The sequence below is a fragment of the Palaemon carinicauda genome, chromosome 10 (genome assembly GCF_036898095.1).
Source record: "Palaemon carinicauda isolate YSFRI2023 chromosome 10, ASM3689809v2, whole genome shotgun sequence".
Lineage (NCBI taxonomy): Eukaryota > Metazoa > Arthropoda > Malacostraca > Decapoda > Palaemonidae > Palaemon > Palaemon carinicauda.
In genome coordinates, this window is record NC_090734.1 from 127,564,422 (window position 1) to 127,584,493 (window position 20,072).

Consider the following 20,072-nt stretch of genomic DNA (forward strand, 5'->3'; position numbering starts at 1 on the left):
ACAAAATCAGAAAATGGCTCTGTAAGACCAAACACTGGTAGTCGTCAATTTTCCAGCATATGGACCGACAAACGTGTCGTAATTCAACCTCGATGTATGTCAAACTTAAAAAGTGAAGTTTCCGTAGGTTTATTAAATTTTGTATTCAATTTTTAAATTTAGGAAGCATTTTAACAATCAACTATTACTGACTTTTTTGTTTACCTTTGGTTGGGATCAGTTGATCTTAAGGTCCTGCACATGTACAAATAACAAGGAGTACTGTTTATATAATGTCTTAACTTATTCCAAATATCTTCATAATGAACATTACATCAAATAGGATATAGTTTTCATAGTTTGTTTATAACCATTATTATTAGTGATCTTCTCTCTCTGTACAGCTAGTTCAATTTTACAGCTTCATACATAATTTTCATTTTTAGTTCATTATCAAGTCGTCATATTTCTTTAGACATGAGTGTTTAATTGTGCTTAAATAAAGTATTTTTGCATTGTTTTTCAATGTCGGAAGCATTTTAACAATCAACAATTACTTTTGTTTGTTTACATTTGGTTGTGATCAGCTGATGTTAACGTCACACTAATCTATTACGAATGTGTGCACATATGAATAACAAGGAGTATCATTATTTAATTTCTCAACTTATTTAAATATCTTCATAATGAATACTACATCAGCACCATTACACACACTCACTCTCTCTCTCTCTCTCTCTCTCTCTCTCTCTTTGATAATGGGAATACTAATATTACTTGGTAACTTATAGAAAGGAAATCACTCTATTTCCCAGCTCGCCTTCAGCCAGAGATATGACATCACCAGGCATACTACTCGGTAACTTATCGAAAGGAAATCACTCGATTTGCCAATCACACCACTGAAATACATGTTATCGTTACTTAATGTTTCAATGATTAGAATATTACTCGGTTATGAATCAATAGGGAATTACCAGCTTGCCTTCCACCCTAAAATATGACGCCACCAGACGTGATGTGAACTTGGCAAAGAATGACTTGCAAAATATATACGTAAAACTATTCTGATTTTCTTGCAAGAAATAAAAGAAAATACTAACTTACCAAGCAAAAATATTTCAATTTTTGTGTAAAAGAAAATATTTGCACTTTTAGGATACCTTCATAAGATAAATATCAATTTACAATCAGAGATGAAACAAAGAAAATAAAACTAGCATAAAATATAAGATTCTGTCCTAGTTGTAGAGTCAAATTTATGCTAAATAGTACTCATAACAACCAATACAGACACCTGAAAAAATTTGTGTCACTACTTGACATTCAGATTATGGGAATACTGTACTAACATTAATTAATAACCTATTGAAATGAAATCACCCAATTTGCCTACTCGTTTTCTGTCACAAATATGAGGTCCCCAGACAAATGAACTTGACAGATATTAAAACACTTATAAATATATTTTTCATTTAAAATGGATAAGGCATATTATTTATAAAAAAAGAAAAAAAAAAATGTTCTATTATTGTTACTATTTTCAACAGACTTGTGACGTCATCACAGTGAAAAAGTGGTCATAAAAGCGAAGTCATAAGTCGACAACTACCTGTTTGGCTATTTTCTTGGCCAACAATACCCTTACAACTCACAGCAATGAAGAAAAATACCAATTCTAATATGACACTCTTATATTGAATATTAAACTTTAGCCAAATCTGCCATTTTTAATGGCAAGTAAAAATCTAGGTGTCCAAGTTTTCATTACTTATGCATCTACAGTGATGACATTTTTGGCATAAAGGTACTTTACTGTATTCAGTAATGCCTACAACATGAAATTAATTAGTCCCGTAGTGGCTTTCGTACCGTCATTTTTTTTCATGTTGGGAGTGGCCTTTTACATGTAAATAGCCTAGTTTGTTCCAGGCCCTACAAAAGCACCACATTAAATGATTATAAGAAGGATACAATCCACTATACAGTACTCAACGAATTAATGTACAATCATTTTGATCATTCAAAAACAGCTTAACTATTGGTAACTTGTAAAAGAAATTTATAATTACAGCAAACAGTATAAAATACAGTAACAAAGGTGTGGAACCTTACCTTTGGAGTGAGGCAATGTCCGAGAGCGAAGTGGCAGGGCAGTAGAGGAGGATGACAAACAGCCGAAAACGTTAACAAGTGGCAGAAAATAAACACCTAACGATAAGCTTAAACAAATTTTTTTTTCTTTTTTTTGCCTTTTTCTAATTATGTGTTTTTTACTTTACGTTTTGTATTTTCTAAATTTAATTACATACTTTATTCATCACTGCCACTTTTTTTTCGTTTTGTTTTACTATCTTATTCTTGGCCTGCTAGTACCAAAGGGCTCTTTAAAATCTATCCAAGGAAGCTTGTTTCTGCCTATTTAAAATGTTCCTAAAATAACTCAGGCAAACGTCATTTACGTATTCAAGTGCACGACCGGCGACAACTTTTTCTGGATCTCTTTTTGACAAAAGCCACCATTTTATAGTAGCAAGATAGAGCCTCCTTAATTTCTGCAGTGGTCATAAGGTCATCCTCCTCCCATTCGCTGCTAGAGAATTGTTCCTGAACTTTGTTCACTTGCATAGCCTCCAACTCCTTCAGGTCATCCGTCGTAAATTCCTCTTGGTGCTCCTCAATAAGCTCATCAATGTCGGCCTCATTAACTTCCAGACCAATGGAGGTCCCGAGTGTAACAATCTCGGCAACCTAAGGTTGAGCAACAGGTTCAGGATCGTCAACATTTTCGGAATAATCTTCAGCTTGATCTGCGTGGAAGCCCTCGAAATTTCATGTGGAGACGGCATCAGGCCACAGCTTATTCCATGCAGTTCAAGGTGTGCCTCGAACACTCCTGCCAAGCTGTATTGATGGTTTTGAGGTATATCACAATATCGAAATGCTCCTTCCAAAATTCACGAAGATGAGGTTTGTGCTATAAGTGATTTCGTATAGACCTTGAAGTTGGAAATTACTTGCTGGTCCATGGGTTGGAGGAGAGGGGTGGTGTTAGGTACATGAAACCCTGATGAACGAATACTCTGCTAGGATATCTTCCTCAAAGCCTGGAAGGTAAGCATGGGCATTGTCCAACATCCGCAGGCATTTCAGGGGGAGGCACTTCTCTTCTAAATATTTTTTCACAGTCGGGCCGAAGCAAAAGTTCATCCACTCAGTGAACAAGGTTCTTGTTACCCAGGATTTTGCATTAGCCCTCTACAACACCTGAAGCTTCTCCTTCACTACTTTGTGGGCCTTAAAGGCTCGAGGAGTGTCGGAGTGATACCCCAGCAGGGGTTTCACCTTACAATCCCCACTGGCATTTGGCATTTGCAGAGAGTGCAAGGGTAAGCCTGTCCTTCATAGGCTTATGCCTGGTAGCTTCTTTTCTTCTTCTGTGATGAATCCGAAAAGGAATTTTCTTCCAGAAAAGCCCAGTTACATTGCAGTTGAAGATTTGCTGGGGACTGTAGCCTTCACAGACAGTCAACTCATCGAACGTCTTAACAAAGGTTTTGGCCGCTTTCGTGTCCGAGCTTGCAACCTCCCCATGATGCACCACCAAATGAACGCCAGACCGTCTTAAATTTTTCAAACCACCCCCTAGAAGCCTTGAACTCTGGGGGTGCCTGCTTCGATATACTGTACCTTCTCCTGCGTCGGCTTTGGCCTAATCACGCACGAGATCATTGAAAATGGCGCTGGCCTTCTGGGAGATCATCGCTTCGGTGATTGTGTCTCCTTGTCCTTAATCCAGACAAGCAGCAGTCTCTCCATCTCATCGTGGACGCGGCTTCTTTTGCTGGAGAAAACAGTCATGCCCTTAGAGGGTGTTGCTGCTTTGATGGCTTCCTTCTGTTTCAGGATCATTCTTATCGCGATCACACTTATCCACATGCAAGCCTCGTATTCTTGATCATTTCTATCATTGTCTCCATAGAAAGCATCATCCTCTCTTTCCCTGCACATCAGCAACTTTCTTGGGACACATGGCTAATAAAGTAACATAATATCGCAACACGATGCAATAAAATATTCAAGAAATCGAAATCGCAAACAAAAAGTCAAAGCGTACGATACCGCTGCTGAAATGAAAAGAAAGAGGAATGCCAAAATGTAGATGCATGATGGGATACAATACAGTAGATGCTGACCAATAGGAGTGCATGATCTTATGGCGATAACTAGCATCTGAGAAGGGAGATAACCAATGGGAGCGCGGGAGGATGGTGGCGAGTTTATGGGTTGGCGGCGCAAATTTTAAAGTCAGTCTCGGAAACAATCGGGCTCTTGTAGAGTACAGTACTTCCTTTTGTTGCATGAAACATTCTTCGTGATCTATATCTATATACCGAGGCACTTCTCCAATTTTGGGGGGTAGCCAACATCAAACAAATTAAATAAAAGGGGACCTTTCCTCTCTATGCTCCTCCCAGCCTGACAAAGCACTCAACCGAGTTTGGCTGGTACTGCTAGGCTACCACAGCCCACCCTACCCCGTTATCCACCACAGATGAAGGTTCATGCGAGTCGTAACTTCGCATCTTGTTTCGTAGGGTAAAAATTTCATAAGCAGATTCTTTCATGTCGAGAAGTATGACTGTACTAAACTGTAGAATTTATTATGTAAAATGGCAAGATTCATTAAAATAAAAATATTTCTCTTGCTATTAATTTTATCTAAATAAAACACGTAATTGCATCAAAATTAAAATTAATTATGATTAGAACAATGAGATATGACATGAAATGAGAAGAGAAAGTTGAGCTGTATCCTTTCATGACACCCAAGATAAAATGTAGAATTGTGACTAATATACTAACACAGATATTATAGATTTCTTCAAGATATTTTTAGGTCGAATTTGACTAATATGATACTAACACAGATATTATAGATTTCCTTAAGATATTTTTAGGTCCCTCACATTCCAATTAATGTAACATAACCTTTATGAGGAATCATAATTCTCGGTAACTACAGTGCTTTGCATGAAAAACACAACAAATGATTGATTTCCAACAAAACTTACTGGGTTGCTGCAAGACGGACATACACTTTAAAGCAAAATTCACCGCATGTATTTAAGGTTCAACTCTTTATGTGACAGATATAAAATTCTATACTAAACAAAGCTTTAGAAAGGATAGACAGCCTTGGGTGTCCAACAATAAACAACCCACACCTTACCTGTGGGATTAGTTCCATAAAAAAGGAGGGGTCACAATATTATGGCCCTCATCTACGACACAAAAGAAGTTTTAATGATGTTGCCCAATGAGGCATGGTAACGGCAACTGCATAGAATCTGTATGCCAGTATGTCAGCACAACAATTTTTTTCTTTGTACTTGTTAAAAAAAATGAAGAAATAAAAAGAAAATTCCACATAATACACACAAATGTGTTACTAAAAATTAAATAAGCTCATTATTAAAGGCTAGCAGATCTTTCTGTCTGCATTTAAAGGCTGTTTGTGCTGTAGGTTACTATATCTATGATATAAAAAAACATCTACAACATTCTTACTTTAAGGCAAAAAGTTACATTTTTACAACTGTAGTTCATACAGACTACAGAATCTGTTTCAAGAATAGCCACTTAGTATCAAAATAAGCTATACTTTAGTACATACTTGACATACTAATTCAACTGCCACAAACGATCAAGCTTTATCTTGATAAGGCCTTTCCTTCTCTCAGTTCTTACACAGATTGTAAGGGGGGGGAAGCACCATTTCGAAGATTATTTAAATAGAGTATGGAGAAATTCAGTCATTATGAGGTTAGTGGAAGAAAATCATTTTAAAATGCAAGGTGGGGCATCATCCAAGGTTACATTTCAAGCATGAGCCGTCACCAAACAAAGCAGCAACGTTGAGTGGTAACTCCAAAAAAAGGGCGCACTTGGTTTTGGGTTATTTTGAGCAAAAAGTCTAATACTTAAATGCCACCAAGCATCATCACAATACACATAAATTCACAAACTGACTTAAAAGTACATCTGAGGAACGCGTAGAGACAAAACGCTTCAATCCCTTGGCCATCAAATACTTGGCAAGATCTTTCATGAGAAATCACCAAATAAAACAAAGTTCGACTTCCTACTACCGAAGTGGAAGATCATGTGGGGGGAAAAGCACAAGCCCACTATAAAAAAGTAGGCCTCTTTCTAATCCACTTCAATATGCTACAATTACTAACCTTTAGGTCTACGGGAAGCATCATTAGGTCTTTTGGGCCCTTCGGCACACACGCTCAAAAACCTTTCAATCTAGAAAGATCTCTTTGGTGGCCAGACCAGTACCCTTGAGCTGCTTATTGTACATAACAAACCTTTTGTCCATTTCTCTCATCTTCATTGATTTTGCTCTCTACATCAACTCAACTCTTTGGCGTTGTTCATTAAGTTACCGATGACCATTTTTCTTGTGTTGGTACATATCATACTTCGTCCGAAAAAGTGCCCCACACGTACATGAAAAGGGCTCCCTACCTGCAAGCAAATTATTTAAGGATTAAATATTTTTATTCAAAACACATCTACGTTTCATAAATATAACCTCTAAAATATCCCTTGAACTGAATAAATTTTAAATAAATCTACTTCTTAAAATAAGATAAATTATTTCAATGCTTGTATGAAATACATGTGCTATTAATTCTTCAAATGAAAAGACTGGCCACAATAATCAAGAGAATTTTAATAATAAATTTGATTATATCTATAGAGGTACTCCTTGATTAAAAACTTATCAGATTAACGACAATTCAATGTTAAAACGGCCTCCATGGCATAGAGATGAGCAACCAGACATCCTTTTTTTTGTTAATTGTATTTAGTATTTTCTGTATCATATGTAGACTAATCCTAGTTTTGTAAATAATTTAATGGTTTGTAAACCAAGTTTGGGTTTCCTTTTGAATTTTCTTTTCAAAGATAAATATTAGGTACTGTATATAGTACTATCTTTTAATAAACTTCCTACTATACGGAACCACTAGGAGCAGAGAGTTGCCCATAATGTAATTCAATTGTTTTGGATATCTGATTATCTACTTATATTACCATAACAGTTTTAAAAAACTCGCAAATCTTTATACAGCATATGCAGAATAAGCATTAGTAATATGATTTCAGTAAAAACCAGAGGGGTACTAAGTAGAAAGCATGCCTTTGCCACACCAAACAGTCTTAATTTGCAATCAACTCCACTGTATACTTGTACGTCACTTATTTTCTTCAAAATAAAATAGATTTGTCCTTGTGTCATACCCCCACCAAGCAAACAAAATTTTGTTGAAATTGGTTTGGTAATTTTTGCGCAATGTTGTTCAGCAACAAAAAATAAACTAAAAATATTTGCCATTTCCTTAACATTGTGATTATTTTCAAAGTATGCACTGTACTTTATCAAAATTTTTCCAGATTCATCCTTGAGTCATACTTAATATGACTACTAAGTTTGGTCAAAATCGGTACAATAGTTTTTGGGTAAAGTTAGTCGCAAGTGAAAAAACAACCATAAATAAACTAACAAACAGACTGGGGTGAATACACACATTCACAAAACCTTTGATTTTGCCGGAGGCAATTAGCGACTGCCTTTATAGTTAAGAGAGAGGAGAGAAAGAAACCCCCAGCCATTATGAATTCATAGATTAGACTGAGCTATGGGCAGTGGCTCACACCAACCAACAAGCTATATTCAGTCACAATCAGTTCACCTTGAAGTCAAATGTTATTACCTGCACATGTATACATCAAAATATTATTATATATATGTACATATTGTATGGTGTGTGTGTGAGAGAGCGAGCTCCCATTAGAGCTATATGAGATATACTACTAGGGGTTTGTGCATTATTAAGAGAGCACTAAGACATAGGTGCATAATCATAAGCAGCAACTCAACTACAGGTGCTTGCTATCAATTGCAAACGTTCTCAACTGCTCGTAATCGACTGTTACTAGCGATCAGTCACACAACCTTTGACCTAGTTGCCATCCTCTTACCCGCTTCCTTGATTGCTCTTCCATAGAAATACCACTTCTAACCCTCTCATTTCTTCCCACACAAATACAACCCAACGGATGGACGTAGGTTAGATAGGGAAAAGAATACAATAAATCCTACACAAAAACAAACTGGAGGTCAGGTTTGTATACTTAGGAGGAATGTAATTACGTCAGAAGGGGCCTAGCAGGCAGGATGCCGATTTGGTCATGGCACTTAGGCATATAATCCGAGTGGTCGTGCCCGATAGCCTTAAGTGCATCGCCACTTGCAAGGCAAATAACACATCAGTCGCTTGCTGGTACCTTTCTAGTCTTTGGCATGTCGCCCCATGCTGGTTGACTAGCGAATCCCAACCCTAGTTGCTCAGCCCCTTTTTTCTTTTAATCCCGAACATGTTTCGGACGGATAGTAAATATGCGCACAAGCATACCAATCAAGCACTTCTTCAGCATAGTCTAAGGAAAGTTGCTGTCCCTGAACCAAAGGATGATGAAGTGACAACCTTGGAAGACCAGATAAGATCAAAGGCACAACTGACACATGCCAGGAAGAGAGGCAAGGCACCTACTTTGACAATACATAAAAGAAAATTGTAACAACACAATAGAAGCTTAGCATGGGCCCCGAATAAGGATGGCATGAAAATTACCAAAGTGTTCCACAATTTTCTCTTCTTCCACTAGTCAATTTTTTCAGTAAGGCAGATTTGCACCAACTTAGAGGGGTACCCTTTTAGCTCAGAAATGTATCCTAAAAGCTGATTGGTTGGAGGTATATTTCTCCGAATACCATCATTGTTTTCAAATAATTACCAAGTAATGTGAATCAAAATTTCTCCCTCAGATATAGGTTTTGGAAATAAATAATGCTAACGAATAATTATGCTATAAAGTACCGTGATGAGTATTGCTATGAGACCAGGGAGGACGAAAACATTGAAGGACCCTTCCTTCGGCTAACACTTGTGCTGGATTTTCGTTAGTTCATAGACAAGTAAAAAAGACAGGTGAAGTGTGCCCCCTACAACACCTAGGGTCGGTGCAAGTGGTTCTTTAACACTTTTGCCCTCTATAGACCAGTCACTCAGTGGTGTGAATAGCTAACAGAGGCAGTACTGTCTTCTCTCCAATTTACCAACTGATGGTAGAGATCCAAGAGTGGGCAGTGCTTTATTTAGTCACTAAGTCACAGTAATCTCGGTGAAAGAAGTTTGGGGAGGAGAAATTGAGCAGGAGGATGCATATCATAGGCGTAATATGGTCTTTGCATCACCAGATATTGGACAAAACCCTGACTGATGGGTTCTACAAGAATCGATTTGTTCCCAACCTTGCAAATCGGAAACTTCCGATGTTCTGCTCGCCAATGCCAGACCCAAACGAAGCGTTCAAGAAGGCATTCCAGCATCCTTGGGATGCCTTCGTTCCCCAAGCTTTAAGCTGTTCTGCCGGCCAAGGAGTATCTGGAATAGAGTTAAAGCCACTCCCAACTCAGTTTAACTCTAATAAAGTCTAGGGTCTCAGGTAAATTGGTACCCATACCTTCTATCCCACCAGATAGAGGCCTGGGGTTTACCCCCTCAGTTCAACATTTTCCATAACCCACACTCCCAGAAATCACAAAACTTAGTGGTCTCTCTTCAGAGTCAAGAGTGGGACAGTATCCGGCATCTCCTCTCAGAAGACAAACTTTTTCCGCAAAGTTGCGCAAGAGATGTCAGGATACTTCTAAGAATCGTCAACTTTAGTGCCAAGCAAAGTGCGCAAGAGATGTCAGGATACTTCTAAGAATCGTCAACTTTAGTGCCAAGCCCAGTGGAAACTTCTATAGTTAGAGAAGGGGACCTTTCCTCTCAGAGCCTCTATGAAGGAGTTAGCTGGATGTTGATTTTACCTCGGAAAAAAAAGGACTCTTCTCAGAATCAGCAATGAGATTGCATTACTCAGCCTTGAAAGTCAGGATTTTAGGCTGAAGGGAGTTTATTTTAACGCTTCAGCTAAACTCTTCATACTAACAAGGAGTGTTGAATGGACTTGTCATCTGAGAGAGGTGACAAGCCATAATCAGACAGTACTAAATCTGGTGCTTCATGGAAAGGACTCCATAGTACAGCTGGGACTTACCTCATATAGAAACCTTCCCTAAAGAAGGGGTTTTCGAGCTAAAACACCCTGATTCCATCTGTTCTCAATGCTAGGATTCTTTGTTTCAGTTCATAAGCCAAAAAGACGCAATAGACATTCGGGATCAGCTACTTTTGGGATTTTGTTAGGCTGCTTGACTGCTACTTTAAACATACAAATACAACTAGACCTCACCCACAGCTCCTCCGTATCATAGAGTGAAAAAGGTGACTTAATACAATCTTCTGGCAAAGAGAAATCTTTGACTGTACCTATTTGCCAGTCTCACTCCTGGAGAAGCTCGGGGTAATCTCAGGATGCCAGGGGCGTAGCTACAACCCTGTCATTCCATACGCATCCCTCTGTGGCGCAGTCACATGAAAACATGAGACAATATTTATTGCCCATAGGTCCCCAAGCATTGAGCTAAGACCGGAAGTAGCTGCACAGCAAGTGGTATCACTGCCTTGGTTCCTTTGCACAGGACCCAAGCAACAGACGGATTGAAGAACGAGGTTACATGTTAGACTGGGATGAAAGTGAAGATTGACTGGGACTTTCCTTACACTTTCATTTCCCCTCTAATGGGGTACAGCATCAGAAACCCTGTCAGCTGTAATCGATTCACCTATAGGTAACCCCCACCTTATTAATAGTGCTTCTATATTATGGAATAAGTGTCAATCCACACACTCCTTAAGAGGGGGAGCATGCAGTACCCAGGCTAACACATTACTTTAAATATGCCACCACATGGTGTATACTAAGCAAAGCTATTGCATACTATTGTACTACAACTTAGTGGGAATCAGGCAAACCCCATTAGTATACTATTGCCTTAACGTTACACCAATTAATTGTCCTTTATTGCAAAGGCCGTGGATCCGCTGGTAGAGTCACACCACTGGTGTGCGAGCAAGGTATTAGGAACCTGAACTCTTGCTACAACTAAGTCCAAGTTTAGGCATCCGGGGATTAGTTTTCCCGCTAGTTTGAATAGGAACTGCCTCACGCCTAAGGATGAATTTCCTATATAAAGGACGATGGTTTACTGTATATTTGTGCTGGAACAATGAAATTTATGACTGAAAGAAAAGCACACACTGTACAGTAATTTTACCTAAACAAGAAATCAATACGTAAATGAAAAACAAGTTCAGATATGATGATATACTAATAATGCTGTTTGGTACATTATGTTTTTTATCTTTGGTGCTTCTATATTGTATGCCAAAACTAGCAGTCAGCTGACTGAAGAAAATACCGTAGATTTTCAGGCCTTGTCTCCTTGCTAATTACCATTTTTTCAAGAAAACATAAGAAAAGATTTTTTCAGGCCTAGCCTACAAGCGATTCTGTTGACATTATGCATCTAGGAAATTTTATGCCTGAGATGTTGACAATAAGGTTTTTCAATGATGAAGGACCTAATAGTATCATATCCATTTTCTAGTTCATTGCCATTGGAAACATGTCTATCATCAGTTTTACCCAACCTTCCAGATGTCCTGACACACCAAAGTATGAAGAGACCATTTTATAGGTAACAACTGATCCCTTCTACTTAATTTATCTGCAATCACATTTTGACCCCTTGGAAAGAGAAGAGGGAGCAGTGATTTGCCGCACCTCTGTCCAAAATACGTTTTGGTCAGAAGGAAAAAAAAAAAAATTCTTACTTTTTTGCCCCCTTTTTTATTTCTGTATGTCAAAGCCGTCATGTTGTCCAAATGTACAGCAATCATTATAACTTTCGCTAGATTCTGTCTAATGCCTTCAACAATAGTAGTAACTCTCAGCAATTTGTGTAGAAAAGCATATCATAAATTTGGACCGCATGACCAGTGATGGGGCCAGAAGAACATTCAGCATCCAGAGGCAATTGGAGGAAGCCATGCTATTGCACTTTGAAGTAAAAGTGAAAAGTTTGGACAACAAGATGGAAGAGGGGAACTGGAAATGAAGGTAAAGTGCCCTATTATAATCCAGTACACTGAAAATTATACATATAAATGCAAAAGGTTAAAAAATAGGTTAAATTTCACCACACATTATATCTTATTTGTGTGAGGAATATGTGTGGTCTGGTCTGCTATTACGAAGAGGAGACCAATGAAAATTCTAAGATCTGTAACAGTAATAGACAACTGGAAACCCAGTGAACTCAAATTTTCCAAAATACTACCCCAATGGAATAACTACACACACTAAACACTGCTAAAATTTTAAAATATTCAAAGGTCCACATTCCCCAATTTACATAAAGTAGTCTCCATAAATTCACCAAGTTACCTAAAACAAAAGACTGAATTTGTTTCCTACCTTCTGAATGCATGATAGCCATATGAGTACGAAGAGTAGCAGCATCACGATACATTCTTTTACACGTTGGACACGGTCTAGGCTCATGGAAGGCAAGCTTCCTTTGATATTGCTCTGAAACATAACAGTTGGTTACTTTGATGAGTAATTATTTGTTAGACTATAATTTGAGTATCTGTTAGCAATGAATTTCAGGATGAAATACAGTACTCCAGCACCTAAAAGTCTTCAGAAACAAATTTTTTAAAAAAGGATGCATGTATGAAAGGAAATAGGATAGACATTGAAATGAAGCACAATTATATGAACATTAAATTACTTTGCAATAACCAATGTAATCTAATATTATGTAGAGAAAATCTAAGGTCTACTCTTAATTTGTGATTAAAAACACGGTTATACATTAATTTAAGGAAATCAGTGCTGTATAATAATTTTCATCAAACAAAAATTTAAACCAGAATGCTGAAAGAATTCATTAAAAAGTCATATTCACAAAATCTAGGTTAGCAAAAAAGTAAAAGGATGAGATTATTATTATTAATAGCTAAGCTACAACCCTAGTTGGAAAAGCAGGATGCTACAAGCCTGGAGGCTCCAACAGAGAAAATAGCTCAGTGAGGAAAGGAAAAAAGGAAAATAGAATATTTTAAGAAGAGTAACAATACTAAAATAAATATCTCCGATATAAACAATAAAAATTTTAACAAAACAAGAGGAAGAGAAATAAAATAGAATAGTGTGCTCGAGTGTACCCTCAAGCAAGAGAACTCTAATCCAAGAGAGTGGAAGTCCATGGTACAGAGACTATGGCACTACCTAAGACTAGAGAACAATGGTTTGATTTTCGGACGTCCTTCTCCTAGAAGAGCTGCTTACCATAGCTAAAAGTCTCTTCTAACCTTACCAAGAGGGAAGTGGCCACTGAACAATTAGTGCAGTAACCCCTTGAGTGAAGAAGAATAGTTTGGTAATCTGTATTGTCAGGTTTATGAGGGCAGAGGAGAATATGTAAAGAATAGGCCAGAGTATTCAGTGTGTGTGTAGACAAAGGGAAAATGAACCGTAAGGATCCAATGTAGTACCTTCTGGCCAGTCAAAAGACCCTAAAACTCTCTAGCAGTAGTATCTCAATATGACTAATATGACTCCTAATCACACTTTGTAAAATTTCAATATATTTAATTTATACATTTACTTTGGTATCTCATGGATGTAATCACAAAACAAAAATAAAAATAATGAAATTAAAACTAAAGGCTATAACTCAACTCTTCCAAATTCATGGATAGCCTTGAGACATGATTCTAAAAGTACAAGTAGAGCTTTCAAACTACTTATTCTTTCAAATGGTATTTCATTCATAATTTCAAGAGGGAAACCAAAAAGATATAATGTATCATTTTGAAAGTATGTGAGAATTAGACTGAATAATCACTAAAATTGAGAAAATCAACTGCAAGAAAAATAGTATAGTTTTTAAATATCAAAACCTAAGGTCTTTAGAGAAACTGCCCAACTTATGAAAGTCAAAAGCATGTCTTTTGGGAAGCTATTATTCAATAGTTGAAATGAACTACTAACTATCAATCTACATACACTTATTGTAAACACTTTTCAATCTTAAATTGATGCACAAATCTGTTTTTTCACTTTATATTACATGTAGCCTATAGCCAGCAATCTATGACACCTATTTCACACATATTCAAACTACCAAAGGCCAAAAAACCCAGCTCTCATCAACAACTGCAGGCTTTATAAATAAGACGTGGAAACACTAGTTTTTTATTCTAATTATGTATCTGACATAAATATTAATGGGCATTTAACTTTTATTAAGAGATTCATTATATAGAAATGTGTTCCTGTGAAAATGTTTCCTATCTCTATATTAGTAAAACTGAAAAAAGGTACCCAAATGTAGGCAGTATAGTAAGTAGGGACTACACTATACTATCTACACTGCACAAGGAGCAAGAAGAAATCATTACAGATTCATGGTAAATACAACTTTTAGAAGTAATTTGTATTTTCATAGCTATATATACAAGTTTTAAAAGTAATTTGTATTTTCCATAGCTATACAAACCTGATTCCTTTAAATAGGAATATTGTTCTCAGCACTAAAGCTGGAACAGCTATTGAAGTCATTAACAAGGTAGTTACTGCCAGGTAGTGAGCAAGGGTGAGAATACAAACCCCCATCTCTCGAAAGGTCTTCAAAACCTTCCTACTCAGGACTGAAAGGGGTGATTGACATGGGAAGTGAAGTTTACATAGCTAGGAAAGATAAAAATTACTTTCAAAATCAATTGCTCTTATGAGTATACTTAAAGAACATATAATAAAGTCCTTCAAGTAGGAAGACTCACTGATTGGTGGGTCAGAAGTCCCCCTTGATTTGAACTGGTTGGTTCTTATTCTTCCATGGAAATGTCAATCTACCTAGTCCCATAAGGGAGCGAAGGAGAGGACTCCAGCATTCTTCTATATGTCTACCATAGGGATGAATGGGCTGATAAGATCTGGCCTGTCCAAAAAGATTGGTACATGGTTAAAGAAGGAATCCCTTGCCCCTATGGGGAAAGCAGACCGGAATATACCTAACGAATAAAGATTGACGGGATGGTATACATTCCACCATCTTCCTCCTTGTCTGGGGAGGATGGGAGAGTTACTACTAAAGACTCTAAAGAATGGAGCTCTGAAGTGTAGTTTATCAGCATCAAATCAGATCCAGTGAGTAACGCTTCGACTGCTTCGTCCCTAAGAAAGGGGTAGAAAGGATGAAGGAGAAGAACCAGTCATTCTACCTTCATTCCAGACTTTCTTCTATACGTTACCATACACACCATGCTTACTGTCCTGCATGGAAGCTGGGCTTGCTACATAGGTACTTGAGCAGCCACCACAAGACCAAGTACAAAGGCATCAAGGGACTATGTCAGTGGTCGAGGCGTGGATCGCCTCCCAAAGTCAGAAACAGAATGTGTTTCATGACGCCTAGTTCTCTGTCCTGCCAGGGCAAAGGAAGAGTTGCTGATACTCATCTGAGTTATCAGGTCTCTTTAGATAGCACTGCAGAGCTGTGACAGGACACAAAAGCATCTCTCAATACCACCTGACGCTTCATATAGAGAGAGATGGACAAGGGTTCAAACCTGATGTGTCCGGTCAATTTCTGAGTTTTGGCAATGCAACCTGCCAAAAAACTAAAGGATCCACTCCTCAGCATGGGAGACTAAGACAGAGAGACTGTGCAACTCTCCCAAACCCTTTGCTGATGTAAGGCAACAAAGACAGTCTTGAGAGTAAGAACCCTGACAGATAGCTTTCTCAAACGGTCAAGTGGGTATGCGTAAGAGCCTCGTGAATGAGTCAAGTCCCACTATGGGGCCCGAGGTTCCAGGATTTGCAGGACAGTTCGTAGCTATTCACTAGCATAGACAACTCCCACAACGAGCTTCTCTCGGTGAAGAAAGATGAGGAAATCTATGATCCGAGATAAAGATGTTCTGAACAGAGATGAAGACGTCCTACCACACCAATTAGAGAGAATGGACCACTTTTCCTGAAAGAATGAGGGCCACAGGGACATTGATTTGAACTAACAGAATAAAATAACACTCAGCATGTGGTCCTCTGGGAGCCACCAGGGTAAACCTGAGTCCAGGCGTAATCCAAACTCGGTTGAATAGAGGACGGAACTAAGTTGAACAGCAAAAAGACAACCATTTTCACCTATAACCTACCCCAAGTAACTAAATGTGTCTGTTAGACCATTCCTACCTGGCTGCCTACTCTATGACATGGAATGCTGTCCTGTTGTGCATTCGCTTTGTCAGCTTGCAGAGTGGGCGCAGGATCATCCCCTTTTCTTGACATAAGCATAATGGTGGACCTAATTCCTCAACAAGTCATTCAGATGTGCGGGATACATCTTTCGACATATCTCAGCACAACTGCATGTCCTGAGACGGAAATTCGAGTGGGACTACCCCAGCAAGTGTTTCTTTGTTCAGCCAACAGGTAAGACCGTCCCATGCCAATTGCATGTCCTGAGACGGAAATTCGAGTGGGACTACCCTAGCAAGGGTTCCCTTATTCAGCCAACAGATAAGATCATCCCAAGCCACCAGGCCCACCTGCTGTAACAGGAAGGGATGAGAGATCACTGGAAGCTGACCAGTAATTTTGCAAACACCACTGAAGAGACATTTGGCGGAAGAACCTGTGAGGACAGGTAGCCGAGAAACACTACCAATGCTGAGCTGGTATTTCTGTCCTGGACAGAAATGGTCACTCTACCTCTTTGGGCTCGTAAATGCAGTTGTCTGACTGAAAGACTTGCTGCTGCAGTGTCTATCAGCATGCTCAAGTACAGTAGAACCTCACCATAATGGACTAAATCCAGATAACTAGTGTGGTGTTTGGTTGGCAAAGGTCACTGTAAGAAGTAAAACATAGTTTTGAGATATTTATATTTCTTCACTGTACAGGTAGTTCTTGACTTACGACCTATGCAAATTATGACCGTTTGACTTTATGACGATTTTTTCCTCCTCCTGCAATAATTCTTCCACTGGGAGGATGGACACTCCCAACACTCAGTACAAGGTAACACTTGAAAACGCGAATAACCTCAGCATGGAGGGCATAACCAGTGAGGATCCATTTCAGGAGCACTCATAAAAGAACCACAGGTCTTCGGCGACACTCCAGGACATTTCCGCATAACAGACAACACCCTCAAATAAAGTTATTCAAACTAAACACGCTGGGAGGAAAAATACTATTAAAAAAATTTCTGCCTAAAAAGTTCCAGCCAGCAAGATATTGTACTCTCACTAACACCTGAAATTTAGCGAGTTGTCAGTGAGCCGGCAGGGTGAGGGAGGGTGGTGTCCTCCCTGCTTTGAACAGACTACTACCTGCTGAATGTTTACGCCTCATTACAATTTTAACTGGTGTGTTCCAGCTTCGTTGTTATCTATTCTCCTAAATAATGATGGTTTGCTTTCATGTAGGAACATATCACCTTTAAGTAAAAAAAATCCACCAATGATATATAAATTTCTTTAGTTGTGTAGATTCTATATAAAAAAAAAATTTTAAGAATAAATTACCCCATTATAAAAAATCCATACCTAAGGTTGCTTGAACCTCCTGTAGAGAGACCATTGATGGATGGATGTACTGTTGACCAGAAGTGGATGTAGAAAGGCTACTAGTAGTAGTTGGCGGTGCACACGTTGCTGTGGCTGGCGTCGTTCCAGACGTTGCTGTTGGTACTGTAGATAATGCTACTGTTGCCGAGGCTGGTATGGGAAGTAAAATTTTTTGTACCACTTTGTCTAGGTTAATTTTGCCCTCCACCATGGACTTCGAAGAACCTGAAATTCAAGGAATTCATTATTTCCTCAAAATACAGAAAACTTGTAACATTCATGAAAAGTGCTTCGCTAATCCCAAAAACTGTTTACATTATACATAAAGTTTCAATACAAACCATTTAATCAACTATGCTTGACATTATCTCTAGAATGTTCCCCTGTTCACAAGGCATATATCTACCAGACAGAAGCCATGTGCAGAAATCATACTGACCCACAGGTATGTCCTACTACCATAACCCCTTTTTTAACTGTATTTAGTAAGGGAAAAAGTACTGCATTAAAGTGAAGCACTTGTATTACATAAGACTCTCATTAGATTGGAGTGATAGACTACTTACCACTTACTAGATGTACATAGTTACTAAAAACCCTGGAGGTCTATACCTCTTGACATAAGTGGAAATGGCTTACATTCCATTGACACACTGTTAATTGTTCAGGTCCATTATTTATCTTATTACTGTAGGATTCCTTGCTTACCTATCTTAGCCAATAGGAAACTATGCTCTTAGTTAACTTTCTCTTCTGCTGACCAAGAGAATGTAGGGCTTTATAAGCATATTGTAGTCCCCTTAAGCTTTAATTCTTAATCTGTTTCTCTTTCTTACACTGATTAAAATGATGCCCTATCTTACCACATTTGAAACATGCACCTAATGCCCATCTACATTCATTCTTTTTATGCCCTACTTTCCCACACCTATAACACTTCTCTTCATGGATACAACTACTCGACCTATCTCGCTGCTCACTAGCACTACTCCTATCTCTCCTTAGTGGTTTTCGGAAGGAATCTACGATTTTTGTTTCTTCTGCTGTACATGTCTATTGTATGGCACCTCTGAGAGGAAATGTCCTTGCGAGGTTGTGGTAGCCTAATGGAAATGTTGCTGCACGGCAGGGTTCGAGACCTGGCTGAAGTTCGATAGTTCCTTTCCTGCTAAGTCATCAGCAGTCTCCCCTCCCTGGTCCTAGCTTGAAAGGAGAGGGGGCTTAGGCACTGATCATAAGTACATATGGTCAATCTCTAGGACAATGTCACTGTCCCTTACCTCTGCTATTCATGAGCGACCTTTAAATCTTAAACACTACCTTCCTTGGGGTTACATTGACGTTACCAGGCCACCTTAGGGTGGGAATAAATAGCAAACAGAAGTACTGTTTAACTGGTGGCAGAATGAAGATATTGGCAGGTTACACAGGTAACTGTTGCGTTAAGTTATCGAGAAACCCCTAACACCTCACTTTTTCCTTAATATTCCTAGCACACAACAATACACCATCCAATTTATCTATCAGAAAAGCAAAAGACTAGAAAAGCCACTTGGGGATGACAGGAGTACGTCTGCTATCCGGCAGCTGAAAAATTGGCTACCCAGTGTACTAGCAAGGGGGAGGAGCTTCCTCATTAATAACTACCAACAACTTGTTATTAACTATAACAGCCAATCTCCAGTTATGCTGATAACATAATCCTATTAAAAGGATGATGGTTGGTGTGTAGGAACATGCAAGTTTACATGCTTGAGGATGTCAGATGCAGAGAATGACTAGTTTTCCGAGTTAAGGGAACTGTATGGCAAATTTGGCATATGGAAAGCAGGACCTGTCTTTAAGGTACTCGAAAGAATTAGGTTGGTAACCAAACCATAACTAATATCACAAGAAAAATGCACTGGCCAGTAATGTAAAGCTATGGAAAGTTGATGATCTAAAAATTAAATAATTTTCATTTATCATTAGCTCAGTTATCTGAAACACCAGTGACCCAGAAACATGGCTTTCTTCACTGTAAATTAAAGTTAATATAGAAGAGAATGCAAAAATACACTTAAAAGAAAACAATCTAGGGAAGTTTGCTGTTGGTAAAAAGCGTTGCAGACACAAAAAGTGAAAACCTAATTAATTGAGGATCAAGTTGGATCATGCTGATTTTTTGTTTATTGGAAAAAAGACCCATTCAAAGACCATGAATGGGGATATACATCATGGATGAGGTTGTGAGGACACTAAATCTATTACAGCATATCAGTCCATAATATATCAAAATTGTTGGTGGCACGAAGCTAATACATCTGCAACTAAGCATTACTCTATCTGATGAAAAAAAAAATGAAATCTGTTTAAAACCACTACCATCAAATCTAACCCTTTAGCCCCCAAAGGACGTACCGGTACGTTCTTGCA

The 20,072-nt window shown here is 38.4% G+C and overlaps 1 protein-coding gene and 1 non-coding gene across 3 annotated transcripts in view; one reads left to right on the plus strand and one right to left on the minus strand.

Moving 5' to 3' along the window:
• Positions 1 to 4,473: 4,473 nt before the first annotated feature.
• Positions 4,474 to 20,072, minus strand: part of LOC137648736 (protein abrupt-like) — a 322,135-nt gene continuing 306,536 nt past the window's right edge. For both annotated transcript variants that reach the window (XM_068381806.1, XM_068381805.1), the window contains exons 11-13: positions 17,637 to 17,882; positions 12,487 to 12,600; positions 4,474 to 6,516 (exon numbers count right to left, since the gene is read on the minus strand). In XM_068381806.1, coding sequence (XP_068237907.1) covers positions 6,431 to 6,516; positions 12,487 to 12,600; positions 17,637 to 17,882 — 446 coding nt within the window. In that variant the 3' untranslated portion in view covers positions 4,474 to 6,430. The remainder of the gene's footprint in view (positions 6,517 to 12,486; positions 12,601 to 17,636; positions 17,883 to 20,072) is intronic.
• LOC137648944 (U6 spliceosomal RNA) lies at positions 8,606 to 8,709 on the plus strand. The gene has a single exon (XR_011045765.1). It is a non-coding gene; the product is annotated as a U6 spliceosomal RNA (small nuclear RNA).